The sequence below is a fragment of the Narcine bancroftii genome, chromosome 4 (assembly GCF_036971445.1).
Source record: "Narcine bancroftii isolate sNarBan1 chromosome 4, sNarBan1.hap1, whole genome shotgun sequence".
NCBI classification, from domain to species: domain Eukaryota; kingdom Metazoa; phylum Chordata; class Chondrichthyes; order Torpediniformes; family Narcinidae; genus Narcine; species Narcine bancroftii.
In genome coordinates, this window is record NC_091472.1 from 37,550,965 (window position 1) to 37,565,581 (window position 14,617).

General features: G+C 38.9%; 1 protein-coding gene across 3 annotated transcripts in view; it reads left to right on the plus strand.

The window, feature by feature from the left end:
* Positions 1-14,617, plus strand: part of camkmt (calmodulin-lysine N-methyltransferase) — a 512,353-nt gene that overhangs the window by 395,543 nt on the left and 102,193 nt on the right. For all 3 annotated transcript variants that reach the window (XR_011355630.1, XM_069931088.1, XM_069931087.1), the window contains exons 4-5: positions 2,431-2,491; positions 9,183-9,237. Coding sequence is in view for 2 of the 3 variants with exons in the window: in XM_069931088.1 (XP_069787189.1) it covers positions 2,431-2,491; positions 9,183-9,237 (116 nt within the window). In the remaining variant the exon portion in view is untranslated. The remainder of the gene's footprint in view (positions 1-2,430; positions 2,492-9,182; positions 9,238-14,617) is intronic.

The following is a 14,617-nucleotide window of genomic DNA, read 5'->3' on the forward strand; positions in this document are numbered from 1 at the left end:
GATAGACTGTAGCACTTTGGGATGGATGTCAAATGTTGACCATGTGCAGCAGAAGGGAGGATGCACCTAGAGGATGCTTTCAATTTACATTCTTGAACAAATCCCAAGATTTCTTGAGGCATGAGTAGCTCATAACTGGTGGTTCCCATAACCAGAACAATTCAGGCCCATTACTTCATCTGACTGGAAAACAACCACATTCTATCATTTCTAAATCACTGCCCACATAAAAGTTCAGATAAAGCTGTATGCAGCATTCCATCTATAGAAAGATCTTGCCTACTGAAATCGGATTACAGATAGTCCTCAACTTACAATGGACCGACTTGTGATTTTTCTAAGTTACGATGATTCAAATCCATACTTTCAATTTTGAGTTGTATCATACAACATACTCTCTCCCGATGCTGACTCAACCACTCTCGCAGTCTCTGTAGCAATCTCATGAATGAGTGTGCTGTAAACAACACATCATGTTCATTAAATGCCCCAGAACTGACAGGATGCTCTTGCTAGCTGCAGATACATTTACATTGAAAAGAAGAAACAATCTGTCTAGTCAAAAATTGATATCTTCCTGAAGAAGACTCTGCCTGCCTGTCAACAAGTGTCAATGCCCCAGTGTCTTCAACGAGCTTCGAAACTCCAGTGCCTTCAACAAGTGTCAGTGACTCAGTGCGTTCTGTGAGCTTTTCTCGAGCCTCACCAGAAGAGAATGCAATTGATGACCCTGTTGCTTTAGCATCCCCGCTATCCTCACTGTCCAGCAATTAATTTTAGTTCAATGCTTCAAACATTCTTCAGGCCCAGTGTACTTTCAGCTATGGACATTAATGCTTTTAAGGTGTGGAATAAAGGTATTCAACATTTAATTATAAAAAATGGTAGGTGCGATATTCTTTTTCGACTTACAATAGGAGTGCCAGAACGTAACACCATCCAAAGTTGAGGACTACCAGTACTTTCGGTGGCATAAAAATGTACAAGAGGGATTGCTGCAATTTTTAGGTTTTATTCAGGCATGTTATAGCCACTTGATTTTTAATTACGTTATTTCCCTGGTAATGCTGACCAGAATTACTTTGTTCTGCACCTCTTTGTTCTCTTTATTTTGACTTGCACAGCATTATGAATGGTTTGGAGCAAATAAGATCAATTTAATTAAGAATTCATATGTCCACAAGAATTATGAGTGAAGTTTAAATAGTTATCTATGTTAATTGAGGTGTGAGATTAAACTATGGCATTTTGCTGGCTCTTTGGCATTGGTATTTTTTTAATTGTACACATTGGCGTCCTATTAACACTGAAATAATTGAGCGATAATTCAAAGTGGTGCTGAATAATGTGGTCACATGATTCACACCCATCTGCTGAAATGATATTATTATTGCAGATTCTGATTTATGTTTTAGTTTAGCATTAAATTCCCTGCATGTACATTAAAGGAGATTTGTGTTGGTGAAAATGCAGTCCTATTAAACAATCATTTTGCTGATTTTCATGACTGCCTAGGGAAGAGATTTCAATATTTTTTTAATCCTTAGACTAGAGGGAAGGTTGGTGTGCTAGCAATTTTAGAGCTGATTTTTACCTGATGAAAATGGAGCACAGAGTGTTCAAACTTAATTCAACAAGGTCAGGTGTTCTCCTATAGAAATAGCTTGTCCTGCAAAATCAAATATAGAAACGTTAGTTCTATCTAGACATTAATTGTAGACATTTTAAATCTCTAACTGACTTGCTGTCCAAGAATGGTCATAACCTTTCTTTATTGTAATGCATCTAATTCCAAGCAAGAATAATTTTTTTGGCAATCCCAGTTTGCTTCAAGATGCCAGTCAGAGATTATGAACCTTTTGCATTCTTAACAAAAAAGCATAGCATTAGATTATTTTGTTTTTGGTGTTTTCCTCATCAAAGATTCAAAATTATTTATTTCATCTGAAGGAATAGCAAAGGAATCTTTTTCCTCTAAAAGTTTGATTTGACTCAAAATAGGCAACTGACAGGGCCTGATAAGCTCATTTATTGTTCAATACCCATCTTTTTAATAATTTTTTCTACATTGTGGTTCATTTTGTAGGGAAGAAATGGTTAACTTGTTTTTTGTAACCTTAAATTCTACATTTGGTGAAGCACCTGTAAAATTCCACCTGTAACATGCTGCTTTTTTAAGTCACCAGAGCTCAACTAGCTTTATAACAAAATTTTTAATAAAGCATCTACCCGCACCAATAATTTAGACATTTTAGAAATCTGAACTATTTTGTCAGTTTAATTAATGAGTTGGATGAGCAACAAGCTATGAGAAATGCAGATTAGAAGCTACAACATTGTGCAATAAGATTATTTCCCTCTTGAGAAAGGTAGTGATTTCATGCTCTTGTTGTCCATTAGCTAACAATACTTGCTCTCATTTTGTTTTAGGCATCTGGCCTTCAGAAGAAGTGTTGGCTTATTACTGCATTAAACACAGTGATATATTTAGGTACGTAAAAGGATTTTTCTACTAATATGCCAATTTGCTGGTTCCTCATTTACTTTGTGTGGGTTTATCTCCATAGTGCAGGGTAAATGCTCCTTCTTTATATGGATGTTGCAGGTTTGCCTTGAGGTACAATGTCACCACTGTGCAGCCACTTACTTGGAGAAATATGCCAAAGGCTTCTGCCTTCCCATTGAGGCACTTAGATTCACTTTGATATATTTTATTTTGGAAAACCAAAGTGAGATTGAAGATGATAAGCATTCAGTGTAAAGATCAGTCACACCCACACTCACTCACTCATTCTGTCTGTCTGTCTGTCTCTCTCTCTCTCTTTCTGTCTAAATGGGAGCATCCTGGGGAGAATCATAGAACAGAGAAACCTAGAGCTGCAGGCATTTTCCTGAAAATGGCGACACAGACGGACAGGTTGGTAAAGAAGGCATTTACTACACTTTGCCTCCATTGATCTGAGTATTGAGTGCAGGAGTTGGGTCATAATGTTACAGGGTATACAAAATGTTGGGAAGGCCACATTTGGATTGCTTTGTGCAGTTCTGATTATCTTACTACGTGAAGGTTGTTATTCAATTGGAAAGGGTTCCGAAGACATTACCAGGACTGAAAGGCTTGAGTTATATGAATAGGCTGGGATTTTTATCCCCTGGAGTATTGGTGTCTACAGATGATCTTGTAGAAGAATCCAAAATCACAAGAAGCATAGATAAGTTGAATAGTTGGTCTTTTCCCCAGGTAGGAGAGTGTGAAACTAAAGAGAATTGGTGATAGGTGAATGGGACAAGATTGTAAAAGGGACTTGATGTGTATACAGACAGGCATATACAGACGGACTGACCTACAGAAGGACAGAAGTAAGGACAGGCAAGCAGGCAGATGGACGTTGTCAGGCATGTAGATGGACAGACATGCAGGCTGCCAGACCAGGTAGACAGACAGATGCATGCACGCACATACATAGAAACATGTGTGGACAGGTAGCAAGGCACACAGCAACAAATATGCATAGCAATTTGGCAGCAACAAATGTGTGTGTGTTTGTGAGTGTTGGTCTATGTGTGCGTGGGCGGGGGGGTGAGTGAGTGTGATAGCAACACATTGCATTACACACATGCACATGTAGCACCAAGTACACGTTAACATCTACGCACAGCACAAGATGCCCTTTCTCACTCAGTGTATGCATCCAGTTAGACACACAGGTAGACAGGCAAACAGATGGAACAAACAGGTCCACACATGTACAAACACACACACACATGTACTTGAAGAGGGATACACATGTAGACAAGCACATAGCCATGCCCACCGACAGATATACCTGCAGACAGACAGACACACATGCAAATGGACACAGACAGATAGATACACACACAGGAATCCACAGACAGATAAGCAGATGGACAGAGAAACAAGCACACAGATAACACATACAAAGACAGACAGCCATACAGACAACACATACAAAGATACACAGACAGACTGACATCTGCAGCTCATACAGGCAGACAGAGAAATAGACAAAGAGGACACATAAACATAGGCAATTATATAGTTATATTGAACGACACGTGCAGACAGATACACACACTGATAGGTATGCAGACAGTCAGGCACACGGATGAACAAATATGAAGAGGTATACACAAACAGACAGGCTCCCAGATGAACAGAAATGGAAACAGACATATACAGATAGACTCACAGATGGACAGGTATACCTGCGCACATGTGCACACACACACACACACACACACACACACACACACACACACACACACACACACACACACACACAGAAAGAGACAGACACACTCACTAAGATGTACAAACACAATTGCAGACAGATGGACGCGTAGACACATGAGCAGACTTACATACACACACACACACACACACACACACACACACACACACACACACACACACACACACACACACACACACATACACACACAGAAAGAGACAGACACACTCACTGAGATGTACAAACACAATTGCAGACAGATGGACGCATAGACAAATGAGCAGACTTACATACCCACCCAGATGTACCGACAGACACACGTTCACATATATTTGGCACACACGGACAAAGACAGACATATACATGCATGTGCAGTCACACAGCAAAATGTAGCCATACACAGACGACCAAGCACATATGCAGTGAATTTTTTAATAACATTTTATTTAAGAATTTTAAAACCACATCCATACATACATATTCAATAAAGGTATATAAAAAATGTATATATGTGATAGGTGTGAGTGTATATAGGTATATATCTCTTCCCACAGCCTACCCACCAACCCTAGGGTAAATAAAGAAAGAAAAGAAAAAAGGAAAAAGAAACTAGGAGAATGTCAAAAAGAATTATTATTCTCAATACAAACAATAATGGAGTTAAGGGTTACCAACGGGATGGGCCTTCAAGAATCATTTACAAACCAACATACTGTAAATAAGGGCTCTACATTTTCAAGAAAAAATTATATTATTTACATAAATTATGTTATTTTCTCGTGGAATACAAGAATGCATTTCCGGATGCCACCTCTCCATCCCTAAATCCATATCTGATTTCCAAGTAATGACTATGCACTTGCTAGAAACAGCTAAAGCCAATCATAAAAATTCACTTTGATACATAGTTAATAGCCACTTTAATATTACCCAACAAAAATAACATCAGAGCCTATGGGAGTGTAACCCTTAATATTTTCTCCAAACATGTTTAACATCTAACCAGAAAGGCTTTACTTTCAAACACTCCCAAGTAGAATGAAAAAAAATGAACCAACTTCCTCATCACATTTAAAACATAAATCTGACAATGTTGGATTCAACTTTTTAAATTTTTGAGGAGTTAAATATAATTGATGTAAAAATTATATTGAGTCAGTTATACCTAACATCAATAATTTTTATCATATTTTCTTTACATAGTTGCTTCCAGTCATTTTCATGTATTTGTCTATTTAAATCAACCTCCCATCTTAATCTTGATTTGTGGATTCCTAACTTTGGAGCAAGTTTTTGAAGTAATCTATGCATTTCCGTAATAAGCTTATTTATACTCCCCTTTTTTATCAATATTTCTAATTCATTCTGTCTAGGTAGTATCAAATTATGACCTAACTTGTCTACCAAGGAAGCCCTAACCTGATAGTAACAAAAAAAAGAATTATTTGGGACATGAATTTTTTTTCTTTCATTTGTTGAAAAATTATAAATTCACTGCTTCAAAGCAATCCTCTACTTTCTTAATTCCCATTTGATTCTAAATTTTCAAAAATTGATTATTCATAGAAAAAGGAAAAAGGCTATTTTGATACATAGTCATTTTTTGAGAATTTCGACCTATTTCATAATTTATTTTATTCCATAATTCAATCAAATGTCTCAGAATAGGCACCTCTCTAATTCCTGTTAACAGTTTTGAATTCCATTTATAAAGTCCTACATGGAATCTTCTCCTATTTTACTTGGTTCTATTTTAACCCAAACTGAAAGTTTATCTAAATCAAACATCCCATTGATAACTTTGAGTTGAGCTGCTCTATAAATATTCTTAAAATGGGGAAGTTGCAAACCTCCTAATTCAAATTCCAAGTCAATTTTTCTAAACAAACTCTCGCCATCTTTCCTTTCCACAAAAACGTCTGAATACTCGAATATAAATCCTCAAAACTTTTTTGAGGAATTCAACAAGGAATTGACTGGCAGAAAAATGAGATGTGATTAAATCATCCAGTAACTTCAAGCAACTGCTTACTCAGCTTTAATTGAGTATTATAGTTTAAAAAACAGTTTACCTATGTATGCCAAAAGTTTTGTATTTTTTATGTCTTGAAAAGGATATTTGTGAGTGATGAGATAGTGTTACTAAGTATGTCATGCCTGATACTAGAAAGCAGAGGGAGTACAGGCCCTCAATTTCTAGATTTTGACTTGACAGCTAAATAATCACATTAGACATTTTTTCTTTTTCACGAATTAACCAATTTTAATTAAATTATAACATTTTAAGTAGCCGGTAATACAGTAGTAGAAGATTTCTAGCCCTTATTGAGCAAGAGAACCCATGGGCTTTTGTTGAAAAAAGGTGAATGCTTGGTTGGATAAAAAAGACAAATCAATTTTAAAATTTGTTTTCTTGAAAAGGAATTGTGCACATTGACAGGTGCTTACTGCCACTTCAGGCCCTAGCATCCACTGATGTGGTTTGTTAAAATCCTTGTAATATTTCTAGTTTTTTTAATATACTGATGTCTTAATTTTTCATTCTGATAAGGTCATTGAATATTTGAATTATTTGTGCCTGTACAATTGCTTTATTTTAGCTTTACTTCCACAGTCAATACTCCTAGTTCAACAGTACAGCTATCAAGAGCTCCTGCAGGGGAAAAATTGGGAAGTGTATCTTGAAGTATGCTGGGTAGGGGAGTGGCATGCTGAGTTAGATTATCTCAAAAATTAATGCTGTTCCCAATTTGATGTTTGTGGGGTGGGTGTAGGGGGAGGAATGCCTTCTGATTCTGTTGGCTTCAGAGACCTTGCAGGAAGTGCTTGTGGATGGCAATTGATGAGTATAGTCAGTATCAGGATCAAGACTGTTGATGTGTACAGGAAAGCTTGACTCCATTCAATGCTAAGGGTCATGTACAAAGACAAAAGATGTAGAAAATATATTGCCTACATTGCAGTTGGATAATCCAGAAGATACAGATGTATGGGATCCATAACCAATTGATGGTGGGATTCTGAATTGGCTGGCCCACAGAAGTCAGAGGACAGTGGTGGAAGTTTGTTATTATGGCTGAAGGCCTATGACCAACAGTGTTCCTCATGACTTGGTGTTGGAACTTCTGTTGTTTGCAATATACATACATGGTTTAGGTGAAAAAGTAAATAGTGGGTCAATAAGTGTGCAGGTGACACTGTGATTAGTGGAGTTGTGGAGGAAGAATACAAAAGGACAAAAATCAGTTGTAGATATGGAGTTTAATCTGGGCACGTGTGAGGTGCTTCAACTTGAGAGATCAAATGTAAGGGGAATGTGTACATTAAATGGCAGGACTCTTAGAAACTTTAATGCGCAGAGGGATCTGGGCGTTCAAGTCCATAGATCTATGTAAGTGGATCGAGCAGCAAAGAGGGTGCATGATATACTTGACTTCATTGGTGAGGCGTTAAGTGTAAAAGTCAGGAAATCATGTTGTTCAAGTCACACTTGGAGTATTGTGTGCAATTCTGGTCGTCCCATTACAGGAATTATGTGGATACTTTGGAAAGGGTACAGAAGAAGTTTGCCAGGATATTACCTGATTTAGAGGGTTTGAACTACAAGGAGACTTTGGACAAACTTGGGTTCTTTTCTTTGGAGCAATGGAGACTGAGAGATGACCTAATAGACATAAATTTATGAGAGGTATTGATAGGGTAGATGATCAGAATCTTTTTTTCCCAGGGTAAATAATGCCACATACTAGAAAGCATGCATTTAAGGTGAGGGAAGGAAAGTTTAAAGGAGATATGTGGGGCAGGTTTTTTACATGGAAACTGGTAGGTGTCTGGAACTAGCTGCCAGAATACTAGTGGAAGCAGCTACAACAGTAGCATTTAAGAGTTAGATACATGAATATGCAAGAATAGAGGGATGCCTATCATGTTTAAGCGGTGGAGTTTTATCTTGAGTATCATATTTTGTGCAGGTTCGTGGGCCAAAGGGCCTATTCCTGTGCTGTACTCTTCTGTGTTCTTTATTTATGTAAGATATATACATACGAAGGTCTGTAACTCACCAGGATAGAATGTATGTTGAGGTGAGGCAGTTTATAACTTGTCAATGTTTTTATTCATTTATAATGAATATTTAAGTGTCTACAGTGAATTATACACTGACATCTAAAGAAATTATTCAAGAAATCAGGATTGTTTAATAAATCCAATGACGATTTAGCAATTGTCATTTACTTAGATTCTGCAGCGGGTCTAATAGTTTTACCTCTGCACCAATTCAACACATTCTAACTTACGCAGTTGGAATGAGTAGCTATTTTTAAGCAGTTTTCCAAGATGATGGTCACATAGTGCAGAAGTAAAAACATTTATCAAATTTACATTAAAAAAAACACTTGATCAAAAATGTTACAGACTTAAGAAATTCAAAATGCCGAGGTTCTAACCAATGAATCTATTTGCCTTGGCTTTTTTCAATTACAGTAGTTACTTATTTGGTTGAACAAGTATTTTGCTGAAGGAAACATTCAGACTCCTCCTGCCTCTCTTTGGTTTGACATTTCCTCACTGATTCACTGCACCGTCGCAGGAGGCACAATCAGGATACAGAGCCTCTCGGGGAAGAAAAGGAACCTTTTCAGATTTGCTGCACAGCAGTGTTAGTGTTGTTCTGAACACTAATGAGAACCCCCACTGCTTAACATGTCACACAATTATTTTTTATATAATTATTTTTAAAAAGCAAGCTGCGTGTGGTGGCCCAGTGAAGCAGCAAGACTTCTGCCTTTCATATCTTTGTAACTTCCTGCTTGTTGACGTGTCTCTGCAGTGATTGAATTGTGCTGTAATATATATCCTTCAAAAATCACGTTACCTAATTTGCAACTGGTTCTATCATTTCCTTTTATTTATATGTCATTTATTCTGCAGAGGCCTAGCAGTTTGTGAACTGGGAGGTGGAATGACATGCTTGGCTGGTCTCATGGTAGGTTTCCTTAATTCTCTTCTTTCCATAAACCCCCACCCCCTCTCTTCCATTCACAAGCGAATAAAGAAAAAAGGGGAAAATGTGTGGTGAAATGTGTAGTTCTGGCTACTGGGCTGCTGTGACTGTCATCTGTATCAGTTAAGTTCAAGCTGTAACGTCTTGAGAGACCTTCTAGATTGACTTGCTTTCGTATCATATCGATTTTGATAGTTGCTATAGGTGAGCAGAAGCATTTCATCCTGGTGTACTCAATATCCCTGTTGTGACATTGCAGACCCCAAAAAGAGCTACTTTTATTGCCACAGTCAAAGCATTTCAGTTGAAATATATTTCCCAAATACACAAAAAACATCAGCAAAAACAATTGACTGTTGAAACACGATGATATTGTTAATGTTTGGATGTATTGTTCTATCAACAAACATGATCCAAACTGCCACTAATTAGATTCTTTTAATGTAGAATTACCATTCAGGAGCTGTCACTCTTGCTTTCTTTCAGTTTAGTTATTTATTGATCTGATATTGTGTCCCATTGCCATGTAACTGAAGAAAGTTTTTATTTCTCTCCAATTGAAAGGACTGTTGTTGCCTTGACTGACATTTGAAGAACCTGTGGTATTGTGTAAAATATGCCGAAGTAATCCAAAAACATGTCAGTCATCTTTCCCAGTGGCTCCCTCACACACCCTTTGCTATCTTGCTCAAATTCCCATAATGCCGTTCATGCATTGGAGTAACAAGTGTGTGTTTGGCCTTCCACATCTATGCCAATCTTTTCCCCATTTACTCTAATCCTTTTTGTCCTCATCCTTCTACATCTTGCGTAAAGATCTGAAATACAATCTGATTCCACCACCACTGTAGACAACGAGTTCCAGATATCATCCCCTCGGTTCCCTACCCTGTGACCGCAAGAAATGCTACACTTGTGCACACACCTCCTCCGTCGCCATTTTGGGCTCCAAATTGTTTTTTTTACTTGTGAATCTGCAGGGGTCCTCTTCTGCATCCAATGCGTCCATTGTGGTCTGCTCAACATTGGAGAGACTGGACACAGATTGGGATATCACTTCATTGAGGACCTTTGCCCTCTCCGCTGCAATAATGGGATGTCCCAGTGGCCAACAACCATTTTAATTCTACAGCACATTCCCACATTGACATGTCCGTCCATGGCTTCATGTACTATTACAATGAAACTACCAGCAATTTGAGGGAACAACAAAACAACAAATTCTGTCTGGGCACACTCCAACGTGACAGCATTAACATTGACTTCTCCAGCTTCAATTAAACCCCTCCCTTGTCTCTCTCTTTTCCTGTATGCCTGCCTCCTTTCCTCCAGCTCCCCACCTCTTCCCTTCCCTCTTTATCCAGAGAGCTACCCCCTCCTCCTATCACCTCAGCTTTTTTCTCTTCTAACCTCCCACCAATATCCACCTATGACTTCTTGCCTTTTATCTTGTGTTCCTTCCCCTGCTCCTTCTTCTACCCCCACCTTTTTATTCAGGCACCTGACCTGCCTGCTTTCTGCTCATATCTATCATACTTTGATGAAGGGCTCAGTCCCGAAACATTGGTTACCCTTTACTTCATATAGATGCTGCGAGACCAGCCAAGTTTTTCCAGCACTTTTGCGTATTCCACTTAAATCTCAGAATCTGCAAACTTTCCTGTTTAACTCCAAATAGCAACCAGTCTCTGTATATAAAGAGAACTCCTCAAATGCTCTTTAAGACTCCTCCCTCTCACCTAGAACATTGACCTATGGAGTCATTTAGTTTGAAAACAGGGGTCTTTTGGTCCAACATGCCCACACTGACTAAAAATGTCACACCCACACTAGTCCCACCTACCTGCCTTTGACCCATATCACTCTAAACCCATCCTATCCATGAATCCATCTAAATGTTTCTTAAATGTTGCTGTAATACCTGCCTCAATTACCTCCTCCCAGAGCTTGTTCCATATACCCACTACCCTTGGTGTAAAAACCCCCTCACCTTAAACCCATATCCTCTTTATTTTGATACCCTTCCCCTTCAAGCAAAATAGATTGTGACTGCCCCATCTCTGCTTCATGTAATATAATGTATATTTATCAAGTCACCTGTCAGTTTCCTTCAGTCCAAGGAAAACAAACCCAACCTATCTTTGGAGATAGGATTTACTTACACTGGAAAAGTATGAACTTATTCAGGATAGGCAGCATGGCTTTGTGCGGGAGTGGTCATGTCTTACAAACTTGGGGAGTCTTTTGATTAGCCAATGAAAATGATTGGAACGGGTAGGGCAGTGAATGTTGTCTGCATGGACTTTAGTAAAGCAAAGTACCTCATAGTTGGCTGATCCAGAAAATTAAGGTGCATGGGATCCAGAGAAGATTGGCAGGCTGGATTCAAAAAAAGAAAATTCAGAATGTAGTGGAGGAGTTATTCTGACTGCAGATATTTGACCAGTGGTCTGCAGAAGGAAGAGGGAGGAGGGGTGTGTGTGTGTGTGTGTGTGTGTGTGTGTGTGTGTGTGTGTGTGTGTGTGTTTGTGTGTGTGTGTGTGTGTGTGTGTGTGTGTGTGTGTGTGGGTGGGTGGGTGGGGTGGGTGGGTGTGTGTGGGTGGGTGGGTGGGTGGGTGGGTGTGTGTGTGTGGGTGGGTGGGTGGGTGGGTGGGTGTGTGTGTGGGTGGGTGGGTGGGTGGGTGGGTGGGTGGGTGGGTGTGGGTGGGTGGGTGGGTGGGTGTGTGGGTGGGTGAGTGTGGGTGGGTGGGTGTGTGTGGGTGGGTGGGTGGGTGGGTGTGTGTGTGTGTGTGTGTGTGTGTGGGTGGGTGGGTGGGTGTGTGTGTGTGTGGGTGGGTGGGTGGGTGGGAGGGTGGGTGGGTGTGTGGGTGTGTGTGTATGTGTGTGTGTAAAATATATGATCGGTATCATTTGGTCACTGTACAGACGTCACAAATTGCCCTGTACTGTGCTATGTTCTGTGATAAAGTAGGATGTAGATCAATTGGAGATATGGGTGGAAAAATAGCAGATGGAGTTTTTTTTTAAATATTTTTATTGATTTTAATAAAGAACTTGTACAAAAAAAGTACAATTCAATAAGATTATATGGATAGTTACACAAACTTAATAAGGCTTTCAGTATAACAAAAATGTACATGAATTCTAAATCTTATCCATAATTCATATTCTAAATGATATACTGTATATCTTTTTGGAGGAAAAATACTATAATATCACCAAAAAAAGGAAGAAAATAGTAAAGGAGAAAAACTCAAAACCCTTGCCTAACCACATTTCCAGATTCAATATATGATTAATATTAAAAGAAAATCAAAGGTAGAAAAAAAAATAAAAACAACATGGAAAAAATACAAGATGGACAATTTAATTACCATAAATATTCATGTAAATGTGTTTTGTGCAAAATGCGACCCCCCCATTTTTGAGGGGAAAAGGGGGGGAAAATTTTATCCCTGTGTATAATACGACTCCCCTCCCCTCACCCGCCCGAGTCGGGCTGGCATCTCTCCCCTTGCCCGCCCGAGTCACGCTGATGTCTCTCCCCCCTCTCCCACCCGAGTCATGCTGGCGTCTCTCCCCCCCTCACCTGCCCGAGTCGCGCTGCCATCTCTCCCCCCTCTCTTGCCTGAGTTGCGCTGGCGTCTCTCCCCCTTCACCCACCCGAGTCGCGCTGCCACCTCTCCCCTCTCCTCCACCCCAACCTAGTCACACTGCCGTCAATGTAGTCAGTTGCTGATAATGAGTGGCAAAATGAACCAGCAAACATCATACTGCCCACAGAGCTTTCAATGGTTGCATCTTCAAGTTGTATAGAATGTATCGGCAGCCGATTACATTGTTAAACCTGGCGGAATTTTTAAAAAAAATTTACTCCCGTGTATAATATGACCCATCCCCCCTACTTTGAGCTAGAATTTCGGTACAAAATTTTTCGCATTAAACTTGAATATTTATAGTACATTTTTAAAAATATTTTATTTACAAATTTTCAAGTCAAACAGTGCAAAAGACAAAAAAGGTTCTGAAAAATACTAATATACATCCATTAATAGCTATTACATGTCTAATTATAATTAACCGAATCTCCCTTCCCCCTCCCTCCCCCTAAGTAAAAGTAAGAAAAATAGAAAAAGAATAGAGAGCAAGAAAACAAGATAGATCAAGACTAGACTAAAAAGAGAGGAAAAATAAGAGGTTGTCAGATATGCACCGTCCACCTTCTGGGGCTCAAATTATCTAGCTTTTCTAGATCCAGGGAACGCTCAGAAGTGAAGGGGGGAAAACTAAAGATTTACAACTATATGCCAAATGTTGGAAAAACATTGTATTTGTTCCTCAAACAGTAAGTGATTTTCTCAAGGGGAACACAACTTTGCATTTCCGCATTCCAACGTGCCATTCCTAGATGGGAATCAGACTTACAGGTAACCACTGTACATTTCCTGGCCACCACCAATGCAATCTTTACAAATTGCATCTCATAGGTCATACATCTGCAATTTTTCCCAATACAAACAATTCTGGGTTTTGTGGAAAATGTTTGCCTATAATTTGTTCTGGGAAATTCCCTAGATCTACCGAGAAGAGCCTCACCTTGGAACATGACTAGGTTAAAAGTAGGAATGTTCCCACCTCTGTGCCATATCTAAACCATTGGTCTGAAATTTCTTATTAGTTTACTTAATTTTTGTGGTGCGAGATATAACTGTTGCAAGAAATTATACTGTAAATATACCATATGCATCTAACATTATCTGTATTTGTAATGCAGTTTCAACATAGATTGGATCAGCACTGTTCTCCAATTATTATGTCCAAGTCTGATCCTACCTTTGCTTTGACTTATGTAACCCGTTTTTAGGAGCTTTTGCTTGAAATAGGAAATACATAACTAAAATAAATCTCTTTATAATCCCCTTTCGAATCAGAGTCTCCAGTTCACTGCACTTCAGTAAGGTCATTGATGGACATAACTTGTCCCCTAAATAAGATCTCAGTTAAAGATTAACTGATGGAATGACATAAGTTTCCCTTGCTCATAACAATCCTTGATATCCCTGATCCCTTTCTGAGACCAGCTGTCCAGGATCTTGTTATCCAATATTGATGGTATTAATCTATTTTGAGTCAGGGGTGTTTTTGGTGATAGCCCCATCTTAATTCCAATCTGCTGATTTATTTTATACCAAACATTAATAACATGTTTTAATAGTGGGCTTTTCTTGTTCTAGAAAATAATTTAACATCCAATTTATAAATAAAATCTCTTCCTATCCTCTTGCCCACCTTGTGAAGCTCAATTTGTGGCCAGGATGGTCTATCTAGCCCCTTAAAGAGAGAGGCACTAAACTTTGACTGG